This window comes from Macaca mulatta, chromosome 13 (genome assembly GCF_049350105.2).
Source record: "Macaca mulatta isolate MMU2019108-1 chromosome 13, T2T-MMU8v2.0, whole genome shotgun sequence".
In the NCBI taxonomy this organism is placed as follows: domain Eukaryota; kingdom Metazoa; phylum Chordata; class Mammalia; order Primates; family Cercopithecidae; genus Macaca; species Macaca mulatta.
The window spans coordinates 39,751,101-39,764,323 of record NC_133418.1 but is presented as its reverse complement, the minus strand read 5'-3'; the positions used below and the strand labels follow the sequence as shown (position 1 = coordinate 39,764,323).

At 35.4% G+C, this 13,223-nt stretch overlaps 1 protein-coding gene across 1 annotated transcript in view; it reads left to right on the top strand.

Moving 5' to 3' along the window:
- DNAH6 (dynein axonemal heavy chain 6) overlaps positions 1-13,223 on the top strand; it is a 381,338-nt gene that overhangs the window by 207,390 nt on the left and 160,725 nt on the right. The window contains exons 34-37 of the mRNA XM_015112750.3: positions 2,661-3,216; positions 3,973-4,095; positions 6,931-7,113; positions 7,665-7,808. Coding sequence (XP_014968236.2) covers positions 2,661-3,216; positions 3,973-4,095; positions 6,931-7,113; positions 7,665-7,808 — 1,006 coding nt within the window. The remainder of the gene's footprint in view (positions 1-2,660; positions 3,217-3,972; positions 4,096-6,930; positions 7,114-7,664; positions 7,809-13,223) is intronic.

The window sequence follows — 13,223 nt, the reverse complement described above, 5'->3', positions numbered from 1 at the left end:
GAAGGCTGAGGCAGGAAGATTGTTGGAGCCCAGGAGTTCAAGGCCAGCCTGGGCAGTATAGTGAGACCGTATCCCTTAAGAAATAAAATACATTTGTCAGACAGTTTTAACATCTCTCTTATCTCAGGGTTAGCATCTATTGATTGTCTCTCTTAGTTCAGTTTGAGATCTTTCTGGCTTTTGATATGATGAATGATTTTTATTGAAACCTACTTATCTGAGATGTTATGTTATGAGACTCTAGATCTTATCTAAACTTGTTTTAGCTGGCTTTTCCTGATGCCACACCAGCAAGAGAAATTAGAAATGCAACTTTGTTACTGCCAGGTGGGGATAGAATTCAAGTTTTATCGGTGTCTGGTGGGAGCAGTCATTTCTGCTGTGTAGGGGTGGGAGTTCCAGCTCCCTGGCAGTCCTCCAGTGATATTGTCCTGGATAGAAGAGTAGAAATACCTCATTACTGCTCCCCACGTAACCTCCACTGATGCCACAGGGAAGACAGCTATATTACCCCTGGACAGTGGTAAAAGTCCTAACTCTCCACTGAGCCTCCTCTGATGCCACCCATCAGAGAGAGGAAGGGGTGCTTCATTATTCCTGGGGAGGGCTGGAAGTCCAGGCTTCCCATATGGTCTCCACTAATACCAAAGGGAGTATCATTACTTCCCAGTGAGGATGAAAGTACATCCCTATATGGCCTTCTCTGACACCATGGGGGAATGAGGAGAGGAATTTCAGGAGACTTGTTACACCCTAGCTAGAGTGGAAGTCTGGGCTCCGTACTCAGTATCTGCTGGTGTGGGTAGGAATAAATACCTCAGGAGTTTTCAGCGGTGTTTGGTTAGAGTAGAGCAGTTATTGCCTAAAAGTTTTCTGTCTTGCTGGGCTGCCCCTTTCCTGGTCCTTTGGATAAAGGCGGTAAGCTTTTCCTAGGGCTTTTTTTTAAAAATCTGTGCCCATTGGCATTTCTGGATTGCCAGGATGTAAAAGACAAAAAGACACAAGAGACTCGACACTGTTACTGCTTGCATCTTAAGTACCTAGCCAATCTGCCTTCTCTCTACCTTTCAGAGTCTTCTTTCATTTATTTTACTTAATGTACAGGGATTTTAGTTGTACTTAATGGAAGGAATAGGGAAAAGTAAGTCTGTTCCATCTTTCCGGAGAAATAAGTTGGTTGACATTTTCATGTATTACCTTTAATACATTTCTATTTTTACAGCTGTTGCTTTTTCAATTAGTTACATATCTTAAGCATCTTTTTCATGTTAGTATATATGCATGAGTCTATTTTTTTGTACTGCTGCTAGACTGCTATTATGTAAGATGGTACTTTGAGACATAATAAACCTATAGAACTATTTTAATGTGAAAGGTCTTATATATGGACATTTAGATTTTTTCCTAATTGTTTTCTATGCTAATAATGAACATTCCTATACATATATCTTTGCACAGGTATGATATTTCTACAAGGGAGATTCCTGGAAGTAAGTTTCCTAGGTCATAGGGTTTCCACATTTTTTATTTAAATAGATTCAATCAAATTGTCCTCCAAAGATGAGTTACCCTTTTACATTTACATAAGTGGTTTTATGAAGGTGCCTATTTCCCCATAAGTGTTTTAAAGAGAGGCCAAATGTAGTAGCCTATTTTAATATTCATTTCTGTAACTATTAGAGTCATTGGGTATCATTTCCTATGTTCATTATTTATTTATAATTATTATTCTTGGAGCATGTTCCTATTGTACTCTTACTTACTGATTTATAGAAACACATAACCTTTATCTGATATAAACATTGGAAATGTTTTTCTAAGTCTCTCATTCATGCTTTAGGTTTGTATATAAAGCCTTTTATCTCACAGAAGTTTGATTTTTGTCTGTTTGTTTTTCTTTTTTCACTCTGTCAACTTCTTTTTACAGTTGTAGATATCCTGCCTTTCTTAGAAAGACCGCCTTACCACAATGTTGCAAAATCTAGCTCTTGTACTTTCTTCTAGTACTTTGGTCACTTTATGTAAGGTTTTAACTGTATCACAGATGTATTTGTGTATATAATGTGAAGTAAAGATTTAGCTTCTTTTTTCCCATAGAAACATCTCATATCAACTGTTTCCTATAGAAAGTCACATTTTTCCTTCCTCCCTTCTTGCATAAAACTAATTTTAATTCTATATTCATCTTATTTTTCTGAATAGCCACATACAGTTATGAGCATATGTAAATGATTTTAGGAAAATTTGAACTATAAATATAATTTTAAATATAATTTTTAAATAATTTTAAATTTTTAAGTGAGATATTTTATAATTTTTTAAATAATTAAAAATAAGTTCATCACCTTCTATATGCTTGATACTGTGCCATGTACTGTGAGAAATACAGAAAGAAACACAAAAGATATTGCTTACTCCCAAGAAGCTCCTAATATACTTATGAACATTGGTCTACTATACAGAAAACAAACAAAATCATACATGATATCAGAGAAATGATAGATTCTGGCACAGCATGTAGGACAAACTAATACTGTACATGTTCAGAAGAGAAAGATCAATGAGAAACAATAAGACTCATAATATTTCATTGATTGTAACAAATATGGGAAAAATCAATGACCAGTTGCTCCTAATTGATTTTATTTTTGTTTTGACAGTGGAATCATATCTGACCTTTTTCCTGGAGTCCAAATTCCAGAACATGATTATGGTATTTTACAGTCAACAATTGTGGATGTCATGAATGGACAAAATCTTCAGCCTGAGATGTGTATGGTTAGAAAGGTGATACAGTTTTATGAAACAATGCTAGTAAGGCATGGTGTTATGTTAGTTGGACCAACAGGAGGTGGCAAGACCACAGTTTACCGAATACTAGCAGAAACTTTAGGGAATTTACAAAAACTTGGGATAGAAAATCCCTTTTACCAAGCAGTTAAAACATATGTTCTCAACCCTAAATCAATTACCATGGGCGAATTATATGGAGAGGTTAATAACTTAACCTTGGAATGGAAAGATGGTTTGATGGCACTAAGTGTCCGAGCAGCTGTGAATGATACTTCAGAAGACCATAAATGGATCATCAGTGATGGGCCAGTAGATGCTCTTTGGATTGAAAACATGAATACAGTGCTGGATGATAACAAGATGCTTTGCCTGGCTAACAGTGAGAGGATTAAACTCACACCTCAAATTCACATGCTTTTTGAGGTAAGTGTACACATTACTGTGGAGTGAAATCATTCATTAAATTGGCATACCATCATTACATTTTTTCTCACACTGATGTAGCCTTTACTATCTATAATGTCTATTATTATGTTCTGTTTACTTCTTATTAAATTATCCTTTTGTAATAGATTGACAGTCAAAGTCTCAAATGTTCTTGTCTCTATAAATAGGAAGTACAATAAATTCTGGCTTCCCTGAGAGAGGGAGAGAGGAAGAAAGAGAGAGAGAGAGCACTTTGTATCATTTGAAGTGCATTTTAAATTTAAAAATTATTATATTTAATAAGAATAAATTATCCCACTGTGATATGAATATTTGATGAGGGATTGGGAGAAGAATGTGGACCAAGTACAGCTACAAACATTATGAAGGATGCCACCTGTGTTCTATTCATTCATCAAATACTGATTGAATGCCTACTATGTGCTAGGGATTCTAATACAAGAATGAAAAGGAGAAAAGAGAAAAGCAAAGAGAAGAAAGAAAAAATAGCCCTGCCCATAGAATTTGACAGTATCCTCCTGTACTTGTGGGAATTTTTTCGCCTTATACTCATTTAAGTTTGTTCTTGCATTTCTAATTACTTATTGCTCTCCCACTCTCTTCCACACAAAGCCTTTCAATGTTAAGTTAGACTTTAAAAGTGTGAATCATTTTATAAGTGTGAACACTGAAGTTGGAGAAATAAGGAAGTATCATATTAGCGGTTTCCTGCTCAACTTTCTTCAACTTTAGGTGCAAGATCTGCGGGTTGCCTCCCCTGCAACTGTCAGTCGATGTGGAATGGTGTTTGTGGATCCTGAAGAACTGAAATGGATGCCTTATGTTAAAACTTGGATGAAGGGTATTTCTAAAAATGTAAGTGCAATCAGATATTCCCCAATATCTCCATCTGTCAGGACTCACGTTGCCTTCTAGTGCACAAATAACAATATGTTAAGGACTCATGGTGCTTGATTGAGGGGACTTCATTATTTTACCTAGTCCTCCCTATGGATTCCTAGAATCCTCCAGGAATGTTTATATACTCCCCAAATCTGTCCTCATTTCTTGTTACCCCAGCCTGCCAGCCGGCCTACTCACACTTCCTCCTGCCTATTCTGTCTGGCTTCTCCCCAGACTGAAACACAAGCCACTTTTGTGAGTCCCTAAAAACACAACTACAACAGCCTGAGGCATTGAGACTTTGCAGAAAGCTTGGGAGTAATAAAACAAAACCAAAAGGAAGAAAAATAATATTTAAGTCTAGACCCTAACTGTCATTGTTTTTGGATTTTCAGAGCCCCTAACACCTATGACAGCCAAAGATAAAAGAAAACCCATTTACATCCTACCCCAATTGTAGGTGCGAGACCTAAGACACATACTAACCTCAGAGGTACAATTCCACCCAAATTGAAGAAAAGCTTATACATTGTTATTCAAAACAAATCAGTTTCATACTACTTTCTGTAGCTTCTCCATTCTAACACAGAATTTTTCTCTTTAGCTTAGCTGAACAAGTAGTCCTTTGAGATGTTTCCCCCACATCTCATCCCCTACTCCAAATAAGCCGTCTTCATCTCTGCCTCTCCCCCTCCAAAGATGAGCCAGAAAACTATTGTTTTCCTCCTTTCTTTGCATGAACATTTTAAGAATATTATGGTCTAGTCTCAGAGTACCTTATTAAAGACAGTAATTCTCAGAATTGAGAGTTTATCATTGGCTACCTTAAGACTTTTAACTTTTCTGAATTCACTTTTTTAAAATTAGCAGACATTTTTATGCCTAGGGCAGTTTTAAGTTTATAGAAAAATTGAACAGAAATGAGGGTTCCCATGTACTCCCTCACCCCCAAACAGTTTCACGTATTATTAACACTGCATAAATGGTGAACCAGTATTCGTACATTATTATTAACCAAAGTGCATACTTTGTGTTAGAGTTCACTCGTTGTGTACAATTTATGGGTTTTGAAAAATGCATAGTGTCATGTTTCCACCATTATAGTATCAGGCAGAATAGTTTCATTGCTCTAAAAATCCTCTGAGCTCTACCTTCTGAATATCATCCCTCCTCCCCATCCCTTAACCCCTGCAACCACTGATCTTTTTACTATCTCTGTAGTTTTACCTTTTCTAGAATGTCATACAGTTGAAATCGTATAGTACATAGCCTTTTCAGACTGGCTTTTTTTTACTTGGTAATATTCATTTAAGGTACTTCCATGTCTTTCTGTGGTTTGGTAACTTATTTCTTTTTAGCATTGGATATTTTTTTTACAATCTTCACATTGTATAAATATTTCATCTTCTATTCTCATAACAGTGTGTTTCCCAGAGTAGAGGTTAAGTTTAATGAAATTCAACTTACCAGTTTGTTCCCTCATGGATGATGCCTTTGGTGTCATACCTAAGAAGTCATCACCAAGCCCAAAGTCATGTAGATTTTCTCCTGTTATCTTCTAAAAACTTCATATTTTGTGTTTTGCATTTATAATCCATTTTCAGTTAATTTTTAGGAAGGGTATAAGGTCTGTGTCTAAATTCGTTTTTTTGCATGTGTATATCCAGTTGTTCCAGCACCATTTGTTGAAAAGACTGTCCTTTCTCCATCGGATTGCCTTTGCTTTTTTGTTAAAAATCAATTGACTGTATTTATGTAGATCTATTTCTGTGCTCTCCATTCTGTTCCATTGATCTACTTGTCCATTCTTTCACCAATAACCCACTGTCTTGATTACTGCAGCTGTATAGTAAGTCTTGAATTTGGGTAGTGTCAGTTTTTCAACTTTGTTCTTTTTCTTCATTGTTGTGTTGGTTATTCTGGGTCTTTTGCCTTTCCATATAAACTTTAGAATCAGTTTGTCAATTAATCCACAAAGTAACTTGCTGGAATTTTGACTGAGATTTTGTTGAATTTATAGATAACATCGGAGAAATTGACATCGTAAGACTCTTTAGTCTTCCTACCCATGAATGTGGTATTTCTCTCTATTTATTTAGTAGTTCTTTAGCTTCTTTCATCAGAGTATTATAGCTTGTCTTATATAGATCTAGTACATATTTTGTTATATTTATAATTCATTTATTTTTGGCACTAATGTAAATTATATTGTATTTTTAATTTCAAATTCCAATTGCTCCTTGCTGGTGTATAAGAAAATGATTGACTTGTATATGTTAACCTCATATCCTGCAACTTTACCATAATTACCTATGAGTTCCAGTTTTGTTTGTTTTGTTTTGTCAATTTAGGTAGATTTTCCACATAGACAATTATGTTATTTGTGGACAAAGACAGTTTTACTTCTTCCTTCCCAATCTGTATATCTTTTATTTCCTTTTATTGTCCTATTGCATTAGCTAGGACTTCAGGACAAAGTTGAATAAGAGTAGTGAGAGGGACTGAATTCACTTTTAAATATTTTATGTATTGGCAGCTTAAGAAATAATTATGAAATTAACACCTCTGAACCCATTGCCAGACCAAGAAATAGAATGCAATCAACTACCCATAATTTCCCCCATGTATCCCTTCCCAGTCATAAAAGGTTTCCTTAAAATTTAATTTGTTTAATATGTTGTGATAGTTATAGCCTTTGGTCTAAAGATCACTGAATATATAGAAATATCCAGATTTTAACCAACCCAATTCTAAACTGAATTATGTATTTATCAGGTCTTGCCAAACTATCATTTGTTTCATTTTCAGCTGAATGAGGAAACCCAAGAATATATATTAAATCTTTTCCAACGTTATGTTGATGAAGGTTTACATTTTATCAATAAAAAGTGCAGCCAAGCAATTCCACAAGTGGACATCAGCAAAGTTACTACACTCTGTTGCTTATTGGAGTCCTTGATACTTGGGAAAGATGGAGTTAACTTGGCAATGGTATGAAGAGTTTTCTTACTGCTATGAAGCTAGAAAAATTAGATTATTGTATAAATTCCTTGCAAAGAAATGACTCCATTCTAAAATATAACCATTTGATTTTTAAGTTAATTTTTCAGGGGACTAATAGCTATGATTACATTCATAGAATCTCAAAGTTACAAGGAACGTTAGCATGTATAGTTCATTCCTCTACTCAATTTTGAATTCTCTTACAGTCTACAACATATTCCCAATACAAGATATTCTCAATCTGCTTACATACCTTCATGCAGGTATTTAAAAAATTATAATAATCAGTTGAAAGACAAACTTGGACTTTTTTTCCCTACATATTCCTTCTCATTCATTTTCTCATCAGTGATTATAATATATAACTATAAGAAAACACTACTCTGTGAACCATTGCATGAAGTGTAAGAAACATACACTGTGCCCATTTAAAAATGTGTTAGTCTAAATGGAAGAAAAATACCTTTACACTTTGCAGCTTAGGATTCTTTTTATGTTTATATATAAAATATTAAGTCTGTTTCTCTTTATTCTTTCAGGAACAAACAAAACTGAACACTATACTGTGTCAGACTTTTGTATTCTGTTATTTGTGGTCTTTGGGTGGAAACCTAATGGAAAACTATTGGGATTCTTTTGATACATTTATTAGAACACAATTTGATGATAATCCTGATGCCAGGGTAAGAACCAAATAAATTACATTTTAGCATAATAATTCTGAATCATTAAAATTAAATTTTAAGATTAAAACTTTAAAAGCTTTAGTTCCATTGAAAATATAACTTATACACTAAGCTGGTTCCTAAAAGTGTTCATGTTTTTCTAACCATAGATAACATTTATCATATTTTTTAAGTCAGAAGCCCTCTCCTAGTCATATTAAAAAAGTAAGATGTGTAAGTGTATAAAAACTCTCTACTGTAAACAACTATTGAATTCTAGTCAGTAAATTTATTTTTCACAGTATGAAAATAATAATGTGATTGGTTAGCTATTCTGAATTGCTGGAATGTACTTGGTATATATTCTAAGATTGACTAAATAAGTAAATATATTGAGAATAATGGCAATGAATTTCTCACTGTTAGAGACGGGATTTAAAAATATGGTGGGAGAAAAATTAGAATGCACTCTGTTTTACTGGATTGGAATTGCAGGTCTCAGTACTCATTGATATTCAAAATGTTAACATACATACATGTAATTGTATGAAAATTGCCTGGGCACATGGCTCACACCTGTAATCCCAGTATTTTAGGAGGCTAAAGCAGGAGGACCACTTGAGGCCAAGAGTTTGAGACTAGCCTGTGCAATATAGCAACACTCCTGTTTCTACAAAAAAAGTTTTTAGTATCCAAGCTCAATGGTGCACACCTGTAGTTCTAGCTACTCAGGAGGCTGAGGCAAGAGGATCTCTTGAGCCCAGGAGTTTGAGGCTGCACTGAGCTATGATCTTACCACTGCACTCCAGCCTGGGCAACAGAGCAAGGCTCTGTCTTTAAATAAATAAGTAAATGTATGAAAATTGATGTGTGTATACATCAATTTTCTAGTCCATTTTATATAGATAAATTTTTATATACATATAAAATTTTATGTACATGTAATTTTCTAGTCCATGTGCTGAAAGGAACTAGACACAAAGACACCTTGATAGCAGCAATGAGCATATCTGGTATACTTATTTTTAAATACTATTGTCATCCTCCACTAAAGAAAATGAGAAATTCCTAGTAAAATAGTTGATTTCAAGACTGGATCAGGGAAAATACAAAACAACTCTTTTATGTTGCATAGTAAAAAAGTGCTCAAAGAATGATGTGACATGTCAAAAGAACACAGAAGGCAGTTTGAAGAGACTTCCACTGGTCAAAGCTGGATAGATTTAAGCATCAAAATCAATAATCATAGTATAGGATCATAACCCTTTTAGTAAAATAAAAATCTGTAATAAAATAAAAATAAAAATCCATACTCATAATAAAAATATGCATGACTAAATAAGTAGGGAAGAAAGAAAAACTCTTTCTTATAGCTAATACAAACTAACCTATGCAGAAGGAATAATGGATAAAGTTAGAAAGTCATCACCTTGCAACCATTATTGTAATAATTGATTTAGGCAGGAATCACCAATGAATACTGAAATTGGTGGGTAGAGGTTTCATGATAAGCAGTACTTACATAGTTTCTAAGTATTTACTAAACAAAACAAAACAAAAAAAGCAAAAAAAACAAACTTGTAAACAGCACCTTAGCTACATGATCAATTTAACTTAATTAGTGGGTAGAGATTTCATGATAAGCAGTATTTACATAGCTTCTAAGTGTTTACTTAAAAAAAAAAAAAAACCACGTGTAAACAGCACCTTAGCTACATGATCAATTTAACTTAACTAACATCAAGGCAAACCTGTGCCTGCTTCCTAATATGGGGCACTGTGAAAGATGTAATCTTGCTTCTGTGATATTTATTTCAAAAATGTATAACTTGAATCTAATCATGAGGTTACACCTGGAAAACCCAAACCAATGAATATTTTGTAAAATAAACTGGACTATATTCTTCAAATATATCTATGTCATAAGAGACAAAGTTGAGAGACTTTTCTGAATAAAAGGAGACTAAAGAGAGATAATTAAGTGCAATGCATGATCCTGGATTGGATCTTAGACTTGGAAAAATATAGCTATAAATTATATTATTGGAAAAAATGGCAATATTTGAATATAGAATGTAAATTAAATAATATGTCAGTATTCAATAAATTTTATCACATAAGTATTTTTTTAAAATATGTCTTTTTGTCTTCATCCTTGCTGTCTTTGGATAACCCAGATTCTTATTATTTCTTCCATGGGCTATTAAAATATCCTATTTATTATTCCTTTGCTTTTGCTCCAGTCATATCTAATTCACCCTCTCTACCAGTATTTTTAAAGTTAAGGTCACAATCTATTAATTGGTCATGAAATCAAGTGAAAGGGTCACAACCCAGTTTTTAAATAGGAAATATCCTCTACTACAACTTTCAGTAAACACTATATCGGAGAGTCTAACCAGTGCAATAAGGCAAGAAAAAGAAATAAAACATATAAACTTTGGAAAGGAAAAAGTAAAATAGTCATTATTTGCAGAAAAAAAATGACTGAATATGTAGAAAATCCTAAACAATATACAAACAAATGATTACAATTAATAAGTACATTAGTAAGGCCCTTGGATATAAGGTCCACAAAGAGTTAATGAATGAAAATTTAAAAGAATACCATTTATAAAAGTAACAAAATACCAACTACTTAGGAATAAAATTAATGAATGATGTGAAAAACCTCTGCTGAAAAGTACAAAACATTGTTGAGAGAAATTTTAAAAGATCTGTATAAATGAAGAGATATACTATGTTCATGGATTGAGATACTTTTATTAAGTTATCAGTTCTTTCCAAAATATTTTGAAGATTCCAGGCAACTTCAGTCCCAAAATCCCCAACAAAATTTTTCCATGAAATCTGACAATCTTGTTCTAAAATTTATACAAAAAGATAAAATAACTGAGATAATCTTGAAGGAACACACATTTGGAGGACTTAAACTACATGACTTGAATAATTCAAGACAATAAAACAGCAGCAATTCAGAGTGTGGCATTGGTGAAAGGATATCAAATAGACAAACTAATATTGACAAAGAAGTGGAAGAAAGAAGCCTTCTGAGGTGTTGTACATGTTCTATATTTTAATCTAGGGTGGTTATATTAATATTTATATATATGAAATTCTCTAAAATAGACTCTTAATATTTGACAAAAAAGGTTATGTTATACCTTGAGGTTTAAAAAATATGTAGAATAGAAAGTAGAGTGAATTGAGGAGGTTCCAAGATAGCCAAATAGGAACAACTCCAGTCTACAGTTCCCAGCATGAATGATACAGAAGACGGGTGATTTCTGCATTTCCAATTGAGGTACTGGGTTCATCTCACTGGGGCTTATCAGACAGTGGGTGCAGCCCACAGAGCGGGATAGGGCATCACTTCACCCAGGAAGCACAAGGAGTTGGGTAATTCCTTTTCCTAGCCAAGGGAAGCCGTGACAGACGGTACCTGGAAAATCAGGACACTCCCACCCTAATACTGCTCTTTTCCAACAGTCTTAGCAAACAGCGCACCAGGAGATTATACCCCACGCCTGGCTTAGAGGGTCCTATGCCCACAGAGCCTCGCTCAGTGCTAGCACAGCAGTCTGAGACTGAACTGCAAGACAGCAGCAAGGCTTGGGGAGGGGCGTCCACCACTGCTGAGGCTTGAGTAGGTAAACAAAGCAGCCAGGAAGCTCTAACTGGGTGGAGCCCACTGCAGCTCAAGAATGCCTTTCTGCCTCTGTAGACTCCACCTCTGGGGGCAGGTCATAGCTGAACAAAAAGCAGCAGAAACTTCGGCAGGCTTAAATGTCCCTGTCTGACAGCTTTGAAGAGAGTAGTGGTTCTCCCAGCACAGAGTTTGAGATCTGAGAACGAACAGACTGCCTCCTCAAGTGGGTCCCTGACCCTTGAGTATCCTAACTGGGAGACACCTCCCAGTAGGGGCTGACCGACACTTCATACATCTGGGTGTCCCTCTGAGATGAAGCTTCCAGAGGAAGGATCAGTCAGCAACATTTCCCATTCTGCAATATTTGCTGTTCTCCAGCCTCCGCTGGTGATACCCAGTCAAACAGGGTCTAGAGTGGACCTCCAGCAAATTCCAGCAGACCTGCAGCTGAGGGTCCTGACTGTTAGAAGGAAAAAAACAAACAGAAAGGATATCCACACCAAAACCCCATCTGTACATCACCATCATCAAAGACCAAAGGTAGATAAAACCACAAAGATGGGGAGAAACAAGAGCAGAAAAGCTGAAAATTCTAAAAATCAGAACACCTCTTCTCCTCAAAAGGAATGCAACTCCTTTCCAGCAATGGAACAAAGCTGGATGGAGAATGACTTTGATGAGTTGAGAGAAGAAAGCTTCAGACGATCGGTAATAACAAACTTCTCCGAGCTAAAGGAGGATGTTCGAACCCATCGCAAAGAAGCTAAAAACCTTGAAAAAAGATTAGACAAATGGCTAACTAGAATAAACAGCATACAGAAGACCTTAAATGACCTGATGGAGCTGAAAACCATGGCATGAGAACTACATGATGCATACACAAGCTTCAGCAGCCAATTTGATCAAGTGGAAGAAAGGGTATCAGTGACTGAAGATCAAAAAAATAAAATGAAGTAAGAAAAGAAGTTTAGAGAAAAAAGAGTAAAAAGAAATGAACAAAGTCTCCAAGAAATATGGGACTATGTGAAAAGACCAAATCTACATCTGATTGATGTACCTGAAACTGATGGGGACAATGGAACCAAGTTGGAAAACACTCTGCAGGATATTATCCAGGAGAACTTCCCCAACCTAGCAAGGCAGGCCAACATTCATATTCAGGAAATACAGAGAACACCACAAAGATACTCCTCGAGAAGAGCAACTCCAGATTCACCAAAGTTGAAATGAAGGAAAAAAATATTAAGGGCAGCCAGAGAGAAAAGTCAGGTTACCCACAAAGGGAAGCCCATCAGACTAACAGCGGATCTCTCGGCAGAAACTCTACAAGCCAGAAGAGAGTGGGGGCCAATATTCAACATTCTTAAAGAAAAGAATTTTCAACCCAGGATTTCATATCCAGCCAAATTAAGCTTCATAAGTGAAGGAGAATTAAAATCCTTTACAGACAAGCAAATGCTGAGAGATTTTGTCACCACCAGGCCTGCCTTACAAGAGCTCCTGAAGGAAGCACTAAACATGGAAAGGAACAACTGGTACCAGCCATTGCAAAAACATGCCAAATTGTAAAGACCATTGATGCTAGGAAGAAACTGCATCAACTAATGGGCAAAATAACCAGGTAACATCATAATGACAGGATCAAATTCACACATAACAATATTAACCTTAAATGTAAATGGGCTAAATTCTCCAATTAAAAGACACAGACTGGCAAATTGGATAAAGAGTCAAGACCCATCAGTGTGCTGTATTCAGGAGACCCATCTCACATGCAGAGACAC